Source organism: Oncorhynchus mykiss, chromosome 7, assembly GCF_057628025.1.
Source record: "Oncorhynchus mykiss isolate SJ-2025 chromosome 7, ASM5762802v1, whole genome shotgun sequence".
In the NCBI taxonomy this organism is placed as follows: domain Eukaryota; kingdom Metazoa; phylum Chordata; class Actinopteri; order Salmoniformes; family Salmonidae; genus Oncorhynchus; species Oncorhynchus mykiss.
In genome coordinates this window covers 2652501-2662500 of record NC_143028.1, presented here as the reverse complement: position 1 = coordinate 2662500, position 10000 = coordinate 2652501, and the positions used below count along the sequence as shown (strand labels likewise).

At 46.8% G+C, this 10000-nt stretch overlaps 1 protein-coding gene across 34 annotated transcripts in view; it reads right to left on the bottom strand.

Annotated features, from left to right (window-relative positions):
• Positions 1-10000, bottom strand: part of LOC118965239 (microtubule-associated protein tau) — a 106653-nt gene that overhangs the window by 17835 nt on the left and 78818 nt on the right. For 10 of the 34 annotated variants that reach the window (XM_090239677.1, XM_090239678.1, XM_090239684.1 and 7 more), the window contains 7 exons: positions 5627-8602; positions 5153-5353; positions 4729-4869; positions 2309-2364; positions 1888-2091; positions 1476-1596; positions 470-526 (listed from right to left, as the gene is read on the bottom strand). In XM_090239677.1, coding sequence (XP_090095803.1) covers positions 470-526; positions 1476-1596; positions 1888-2091; positions 2309-2364; positions 4729-4869; positions 5153-5353; positions 5627-8602 — 3756 coding nt within the window. Of the gene's footprint in view, positions 1-469; positions 527-1475; positions 1597-1887; positions 2092-2308; positions 2367-4728; positions 4870-5152; positions 5354-5626; positions 8603-9757 lie in introns of all 34 variants that reach the window. The other 24 variants (XM_090239689.1, XM_090239686.1, XM_090239688.1 and 21 more) reach the window with 12 other exon arrangements.

The following is a 10000-nucleotide window of genomic DNA, read 5'->3' as shown; positions in this document are numbered from 1 at the left end:
GTGCGTTTTCAACGTCTTAGCAGGGGAACAGGACCAAAGCTAGTGAGAGACAGCCAGGGCATGGTGTGGATGACAGAGTGGATCTATCAAAGCTACTGAGAGACAGCCAGGGCATGGTGTGGATGACAGAGTGGATCTATCAAAGCTACTGAGAGACAGCCAGGGCATGGTGTGGATGACAGAGTGGATCTATCAAAGCTACTGAGAGACAGCCAGGGCATGGTGTGGATGACAGAGTGGATCTATCAAAGCTACTGAGAGACAGCCAGGGCATGGTGTGGATGACAGAGTGGATCTATCAAAGCTACTGAGAGACAGCCAGGGCATGGTGTGGATGACAGAGTGGATCTATCAAAGCTACTGAGAGACAGCCAGGGCGTGGTGTGGATGACAGAGTGGATCTATCAAAGCTACTGAGAGACAGCCAGGGTGTGGTGTGGATGACAGAGTGGATCTATCTGTGCTCTACCTGCGATACTAGGGGACCTCCCAGACCTGTGCTCCCCTCTGGGCTCAGTTTGAATTGCTAAAGGGAGAAGAGGGAGGAGGATGAGTTAGAGGGAGGAGGAGTTAGAGGAGAAGGAGGAGGAGGAGTTAGAGGGAGGATGAGTTAGAGGAGAAGGAGGAGGATGAGTTAGAGGAGGAGGAGGAGAGGGGGGAGGAGGAGGGGAAGAGGGAGGAGGAGGAGTTAGAGGAGGAGTTAGAGGAGGAGGAGGAGGAGGAGGAAAAGAGGGGGGAGGATGAGTTAGAGGAGAAGGAGGAGGGGGAGGAGGAGGGTGAGTTAGAGGAGGAGGAGGAGGAGGAGGAGGAGGAGGAAGAGGAGGAGGAGGAGGAGGTGGAGGAGGAGGAGGAGGAGAAGTTAGAGGAGAAGGAGTAAGAGGAGAGAGGGAGTAGGAGTTAGAGGAATAGTTGGAGGAGAAGAGGGAGGAGGAGGAGGAAAAGGAGGAGTAAGAGGAGGAGAGGGGGAGTGAAGGGGGATAGGATAGTTGTTGAGTTAAGAGAGAAACAGAGTTGAGTTGAACAGAGGATAGTTGTTGAGTTAAGAGATAAACAGAGTTGAGTTGAACAGAGGATAGTTGTTGAGTTAAGAGAGAAACAGAGTTGAGTTGAACAGAGGATAGTTGTTGAGTTAAGAGATAAACAGAGTTGAGTTGAACAGAGGATAGTTGTTGAGTTAAGAGATAAACAGAGTTGAGTTGAGCAGAGGATAGTTGTTGAGTTAAGAGAGAAACAGAGTTGAGTTGAACAGAGGATAGTTGTTGAGTTAAGAGATTAGATAGCAGTCAAATCACAGAAATGTGATAAAAGGGAAAGTGCGTAGTAAGAGAGGACAGAGTGTTTTTACACATAGTATCATCAACAAATTCAATAGCAAATCTCCTATACCGTTCTGTCATATGTGTATATAATACTGGTTAATAGGGCAGTATATCATCTGTCTGAAAAAACAGTGTGTGGAGGGGAGGGTTACTTACAGGTGGGCCTGCGGGGGGCAGGGCTGGTGTTGTCGTGCTCTGCTGGGGGGGCACGGCGGGGCAGGGAGGAGGCAGGCCTGGGCAGAGAGGACCTCTTTTCTGGAGTCCGGTAGGTACCCTCCTGTCACACACAACATGCAGGACATGTACGAGCACTTAGCAGACACAGATACAAACACCTGCCATATTCTAATAACAACATACCGAAAACACCCGATTGCTGAGAACTACATTACTTGTAATACCCAATTGTGTGATTGTGAGAATGAATGGACAAAAACGAATGAACATCTCTGACATAGTCGTTACGGAACATTAGAATATTACCAATATGGAATGAATTGCACCTACACAGGAAGGAGGGAGGGTACTGCTCTAAAGGGTGTGTATTTTCCTTTCCCCTCCTCCTCACCTTCTCTTCCCTCCGCCCCCGCCTCTGCAGTAAGGGTGAGTGGGAGTTTCTGCCTGAGCATGAGGAGGAGGGGCGTGGCCCGCATAACTCCGCCTCCACTAGTGGTTTGGGTTTAGTGTGGGAGCATGCAGAGTTGGGCCTGGGGGACAGATCCTCTACCCCCCTGGTCAGTCGATGGTTTTTTAAGGCGGTGCGTGTGAGGCTCTAGACGGTAGCCATGGCAATGCAGGTAGGATGAATGGATGGCATGCAGGACAGACAGAGAGATGGAAAAATAATAGACAGAATGACAGACAGGAGATGAGAGATGGGAAAATAATGAAATACAAAGACCGAAGACATATCGGAGGTGGGATGTCAGTGACAACACAATGAGACATCAATATATTCTAAATTACCATATGCAGTGTGTATTACTTACAGAGGTCCTTTCCCGGGATTGGTGGGTCACATTAAGAGGCTGCTGGTCCTCCGCGGCTGAGGAGAAAGAAAGAGAGAGAGAGAGAGAGAGGGAGAGAGAGGGAGGGACAGAGAGGGAAGAGAGAGAAGGATACAGGAAGAGAGGAAGGGACAGAGAGGAAAGAGAGAGAGAGAACCAGAGAGAGAGAGAGAGAGAGAGAAAGAGAGAGAGAGAGAAAGGGAGAGAGAGACCGAGAAAGAGAGACAGGGAGGAGAGAGAGAAGAGAGAGCGAGAGAGAGAGAGAATAATCAACTCTCAGGGCTAGGCCAGCAGAGGGTGATATCAGCCAACAGAAACACACAGCAGCAGCAATGAGTGGAGGGAATGCAGCAGACACCAGATACCAGAGAAGACGACAACCCATCAATAATCTCAAACACTCGAACACACACACAGTCCACACACACAGCCAGTGCACTCTATCTTTAACCACTGAATCAGAAAACGTTCTAATGCAGAAGTGATGCATTCTTACTGCAAATCTTCAAGGAAGCATTTTCGTCGGGCTAATTTGTTCCTGACCAAATTCACCTATATTTCAGTTCACACAGCAGCACCCCAGTCAGACACCTGCCAGTCACTTCTATCAAACAGAAGAGCAAGGTATAGTACTGTGGCTCAAGACAAAAACCATCCAAGCTAGCACACTTGGTTCCTTGGAAGTTGGGGGAACGTGCGTTTTTGGTTTCCCATTGGTTCTGGGAACGAAGCCATAAGTATTCTGACCGGTAAAACTGAATGTTTTTTTTAAACATTCTGAGAATGGAAGTGAACATTTTGCCTCCTCTGGGTTTGCTGGAGGTTCTGAGAACGTTTTAGTCTAGTTCCTTGAACGTTTTCTTCTGAGGTTTTATTTACGCTCTAAGAAAAAAAATTAGTTGTTGAAATTTTTGAATAGCTTCCTTAAAACATTCACTCAATGTTCAATATGATTTTAACAAAACTGCTAGATTATTTGGGTTCACTTTTTGGCACGCAGAAATTGATTTCCTTTGGCATTAATCATGCAAACACATTGTGACACAGCATCAGTGAGATTCAAACCTATAATCAACTGTTCTCTATCCATAGAATTAGTCCACTGCGCCACCAGCCTGCCATGTTTTTTTTACACATACAAAAAATTCAAACAGACCCCATTATGTTGATGCAAACAGACCCCATTATGTTGATGCAAACAGACCCCATTATGTTGATGCAAACAGACCCCATTACGTTGATGCAAACAGACCCCATTATGTTGATGCAAACAGACCCCATTATGTTGATGCAAACAGACCCCATTATGTTGATGCAAACAGACCCCATTATGTTGATGCAAACAGACCCCATTATGTTGATGCAAACAGACCCCATTACGTTGATGCAAACAGACCCCATTATGTTGATGCAAACAGACCCCATTACATTGATGCAAACAGACCCCATTATGTTGATGCAAACAGACCCCATTACGTTGATTCAAACAGACCCCATTATGTTGATGCAAACAGACCCCATTACGTTGATGCAAACAGACCCATTACGTTGATGCAAACAGACCCCATTATGTTGATGCAAACAGACCCCATTACGTTGATGCAAACAGACCCCATTATGTTGATGCAAACAGACCCCATTATGTTGATGCAAACAGACCCCATTATGTTGATGCAAACAGACCCCATTATGTTGATGCTGAGAACAGAAGGTATATGTTTTAAATAACATTCTTAGAACCTTCTCTAAAGTATTCTTGTGGTTTTTCCAGGATGTTTTCTTAACGTCCTCTGAACAATTTTATAACATAACTTTAAATAGAACCATGAGCATAGAACTATTTAGAGAGATTCCCAATGTCAAATCAGTTAAAGAACATTACTAGAACATTACCAAAATTGAAATGAAATGTAACGACGTTTGAACTTTTAGAAAACGTTCTGTTAAAGTAATGAAATACCAAGAAAATTATGGGGGTTTTTGGTCAAGTTCCTTAAATGTGCTGAGAATGTTCTAAATCCAAGGAACTACCCTGCACCGTTCCCAGAACGTTAAGGGGAGGATGTATGCCCTCACCAAGCTCTAAGAAACCTACGGTTCTCAGAACGTTATGTGCTAGCTGGGATAGTGGCACATGGTCCTCACAAAGCACAACCATAGTAGCACATTGTCCTCACAAAGCACAAACACTCCCCAAACACGGAGCTTACAGCTTGGACGAGCATAATGCAACATGATCTCATGATTCTCAAAAACAAAACATCAAAATAAAGTAATAAAATGAGAGAGAAAAAAACATGAACAACAGAGAAACATCTTGCGATGGGTCTGCAGTGCACATTCTGTTTTTGGCCAGCTACATTGCATCGGTTTCCCTGCTGTGAGGACGGTAGGTAGGTCACCTGGTGGCTTGCGTCTAGCAGAGCCGTGGTGCGAAGCAGGTCTAGCTTGTCTGAACGTAGCAGCTTTGACTACAATCCTCCGAGTGGGAGAGCGACACTGGAGGACTGATACCTTACACTGTTCAGTTCTCTTCGTCCCCGCTAGCAGAGAGGGAAGACAGGGTTAACAACAGGAAGGAAGTGGACATCTGTTGTCATTATAGCGTGGTGCAATTTCCATTTAATCAACACACAGTATGGGTCTCAAGACCACGAAGAGGTGGTAACATTGTCATTTACAAACTGTGTAATAAAACTCAAACAAATCCTTGCCAGTGCAATTTAAAAGATTTCCATGACAGAAGTGATGTTCAGCAGTACCACAGATATATACAGTAAATAACACAGAATAACATGGACGATCTAACATTCTAGATCTAGAAACCTTTTTTCTTCTTCTCTTCCTCCTTTGGACGACGACTGACGGGCTCTCTGCGGTTGAGTTTGCGCTCGGGGGTGGAGGTGCGCCCCTGTCCTCTGCCGGGGGGACGTTTATTAGAGGGTCTCTCTACCAGGGGAGTCTTGACAGGACTCTGTGTTTTGGGCAGAGCTTCAATCTGCTCTGTCATTACACTTCTGTCATCATCTGCAGCATAGGGAGTGAGATAGGACAGGAGGGCTAAGCCCACATACACCTGGCCCATATGTCCTATATTCAACATGATCTATATTGAATAGAATGGACCATCTGGGTATAAAGTTGCATTTCAAGATTTCCACGATATAGATTGTGTATTGTTGTTCATAGTCCAGTTAAAACGCTTGTTTGTTGTTGTGTGAGTTACGCAAGCAAAAACATGTGAAGCTAACATTTTGCATTTACATTGTTAGAATTGCATGCACATTTTGGGACAACTACCTTGTGAGTCCACCCAGCCACTCTCGCTGTCTAACATGGAGACGTCCATGGTGGTCTCATCGAGAGCGGTGGTCTCGCTGGTCTGGCTCCGCAGTACGTCTGAGGTCTCCGTCTCCTCGCGACTGGAAGCCTTCATCTCAACTTCCTGCCCCACTTCAGCGGACTCCTCCTCTTCCTGCAGCACCACCCCTTCTTTATCCTCCACTTTATTATTCTCTTTCTCTGCCTCCTTTCCATCTAGGGTTTGTGGCTGGTCGTTTCCAGAGCAGGCAGATAGATGAGAGATGCGATCGGCATAATCCCCTTCATCAATGGTTGGGGCAGTAGCATCACATGATTCATCATCCCCAGCAACAGCAGACTCCAAATCTTTAGTATTTTCAACAATCACCTCCTCCGCCCCACCCACCACCCTCACCTCTTCTGCCACCTCCTCCTGCTTCTCCATAGGGTGACTCTCTTGCTCTTTCTCCTTGAGGAGCACAGGAGGGCCTTCAACTTCCTCCAAGACTTCCTCAGCTACTTCTATATCGTCTTCCTCCTCCTCTTCCTCAACTTGTGCCTGAGGTATGACTATAACTGGAGAACTTCCAGAAACACTTTTCTCTGGACTTTTCTCTTCTAGTTGCTCTGTGGCTTCCTCCACATCTGCAGTGCTCACGTTAGAGGGTGTTGGTGATGTTTCTTCAGCTTTGGTCTTGGCCTCTTCTTTTGGAACGACAGCCTCCGCTGGTACTGTTGACATCTCTGGTTCACTTTCACGCTTCTTCTCCTGCGCATTGATGATCTCCACTAATGATTCAGGTGATGATGTCATGGGTTCATTTTTCTTTTCTCTCTCCAGTCCTCGAACATCCTTTGGCTGTAAGTCTTCAACAGCAGTCTGATGGTCTGGGTCTGAGGTCTCCTCCACTTTCTCCATCTCTGGCTTTTTAAGACCAGTCTTCTGACTCTTCCCAATCCTTGCTGACGCCACCTCTACTTTGACTCTACTGGTTCCCTCCACAGCGGCAGCCTTTTTTGCTGGAGCCTCAGAGGTCGCAAAAAGCTTGGTGTCCTTCACCTCAGTGCCAAAAGTAAATGCGAAGTCTGGTGGGATGGGGGACGCTTCTCTGGAGAGGTCCTGCTCCAACTCTACCTCAGGAATGGCTTGGGTTTTGATGTCCCCGGGAAGACCGCTCTCCAGCCGGAACTCTGTCAGTTTGTCTTTGGATGGAGCCACAGGGATCCTCAGACGATCCGGTTTGACACCTGCCGTGACAGCTCTTTCAAGCACCGAAATTGGCTTAACTGTTCCTCCAACCGATTCCTCTGCCTGGTTTGTTTTTTGCGGTGCCAGCTTTTGCTCGCCCTCTTCCGCAATGGCTCCCAGTTCCTCGTCACTGTCCCCTTCAGTCACTGTGGGGAACCGTTGGTGTGGGGAGCCCACTGGGCTGTGCAGATCGGCAGGCGAGGGCATGGGACCAGAGTACTCACTAAACACGCAGTAACCACGCTCCTCCTGCTGGCTCTCCTCTCCACCCACCACCCTGGGCGTCTGCTGGTTCCCCAGCACCAGCTTGGCCAGAGAACTGCCCACCAGAGCAGCAGATGGACAGGCAGGGACAGACCTCCTTCTATTATGCTGGTCCAGCTCCCTCTTCTCCAGGGTGGGTTTGGGCTTAACACCGGCTAGGTCCAGCATCTCAGGAAGGTCGTTGGATGGGTCATTCAAATGGGTGTAGTGTTGCTTCATGGGTGAGAGTGACAACTCAGGAGAACACATTGTCTTAGCGGTGGTGTCTTCAGGTAGATCCGTGGAGGTTTCAGTGGTAGGGACTGGGAGAGCTATCTCTGGAGTCACAGGAAGTAACTGTCTCTCTAATGTTACTAATGGGGTGGTTACAGGAAGGTAGCCTGTGGTTTCATCCAGGCTTCCGGAAGAGACCTCTGTAAGAGATGAGAGCTTCGACTGGTTTTGCTCTCCTGCTTGACCCATTGAGCCAATAGCAAAATTCAGAGAAAGACTTCTGTGTTCCAATGACAATTTGCCAGGTGACAGCCTAGTACACACATCCTTCCTCTTAGGGAGATCCTCTAGCTTGTCCATGGCACTGTCACTCATCAACGTTATACTGGACATTGTCTGTTCTGGTGCTGAATCGCTTATTTTAATGTCTGAATCGGCCTCCAGAACCTCCTCTGAGGGCTTCTTCTGGCTGACAGCACTGAGCTCATAGTAACCCTCACCACGTTCTCCTGGTTTTTCAGTATCCCTTTGTGTAGAGGTCTCAAAGTAGGCCGTCATACCTGACTCATCTTTTGAAGCAACTCCAGACTTACCTTCCGAACTCTGCTTGTCTTTTAGACTATCTGCAGCAGATATGTGTGCCTCCTGCTCTGGGTTTTCTCCATCACTGACATTACTTTGAGGAGTCTCTTCAATCTTCTCAGTCTCAAATGACAATGGCCTGGCGGTCGATTGTCCTAGACTCAGCATTCTTTTCTCAGTTTTCTCTGATGTGATCTCTTTCTCCTCACGAACGCTCTGAAGGTTTGCTGACTTACTGGGTGTAACATAAGCATCATTTTCCTCCTCTTCCTCAATGTAATCTTTCAGGGGCTCATATACAACTGAAAGAGGAACTGAGTCGAGCTCTTCAACCGAGGGCTGTTTCTCAGCGGTGGTCTTGGGCTCCGGAAGGTATTCCATCTTAGGAACCACACTAGTGGTAATTCCAGTCCCTTGCCCCTTTTCTGGTTCCACTAAAGGCTGAACCGTTTTCTCGGGTTCTGTGGGGGTAGGATCAGTTAGAGATTTGTTTTTGGGGGAACCAGTGGAGAACTCAGCGATGGACACAGTGCTCTCTGCTCCCTCGGGTGTTTCTCTCTCTGTGGTGGGGGCCACCGGGCTCTGCGGAGGGGGTGCCCCCTGTGGATGCTCCTCTGCCATGGCAGGATTGTCGGAACGAGGCTTCTCTGGGTTCACCGGCAGGTCTGCAAGTAAATCTGCAGTGGTCTGTGCTGCTGATGAGTACACTAGCTCAGCGTTCTTTCTTTCTTTGCAGTGTCCACATGCTACAGCCAGCACAGACAAGCAAAGCCCTCTTCATATGGAGAGCTGTCCATCAAGCACAATGTAGGGCACACAGCAATACTATCTCTGGCCACTGGGAGCATGATTGCAGCACAGTTCAGTTCGATGACATTGGGATGGTGTGCAGGAACAGAATGACTGAATGAAGAGCACGATTTGAATGACATGGGATATTTAGAATGAATCTGAAATATTCAAGAAGATATTGGCACTTTAAGTAAACTTGAATTACTGTGCTACCTTGCGAGGATATCCTATGTGCTGAATGAATAGAGGATACAATGAATGTAACATGTTTCATATCGACTATATATAAATCACATTTTATGATATTGATTCTAACTACAAACTAAGACGAGTAAATGTTTAGGAAGATCTTATTGAAGGATGAAAATGTAGAAATATTCAATCAATAAAGGTGAATATAACTCAGTGAGTATAACAGTGTCAGAGAGAATAGAGATAATTGAAAAACAGTGTTGTATCTAGTACTTCCTACATTATTGACGTCAGATGAAATGACAGCAACATGAAACTGAATGCAAATAATACAGACACAATTGAACACAATGTACCAAGGCCAAAAACAAAACCCCACGGAGGGGGAAAAAACGGATTCGCAATGAATCTTTACAATACAATACACCTGACATTCAAAACATTTACCGTCTCATTTGCAATGTAGCTGGCAAAAACACTTAGCAATGAGTTCAAAAGTGAACTGGGGGCCGCACAAAAAATGTTTGATCAATGATGAAAGCACACAATGAATTGACTGCTTATGCAATAAGAAATCAATGTGCTAGTATGTGTTCACATTGTAGCAGCAGCAACAGCTAAGAAACCAGTAGCACAGCAAAGCTAGATCCACATCACAGCCTTTAAAACAGACTATAGAGAGGAGGAAAACATGCAATGTGGGATACACACACAAACAGTTAAAACATGCACGTGTGCACACGCCACACACACACACACACGCCACACACACGCACGCACACACACACACACACACACACACACACACACACACACACACACACACACACACACACCTTCCTCTGATGGTTTATCCAACTCAGCCTGATGGATTCCTCTCCCGTTGAGGAATTTATGAGTCTCGGCCTGAGGACAGGGCAAAGCCTGGGGCTCGCTTACAATATCAAGGTGCTCTAAGAGCATGTCTGTGGGCTGCTGATCAGAATCCTCCCCCTGTTGACCTGGGTGCTCCTCCTCAGGAGCTGCTGAGACTTGGGTAAACTCCTCCTCCTCCTCCTCCTCCTCCTCAGGGGGAGTAG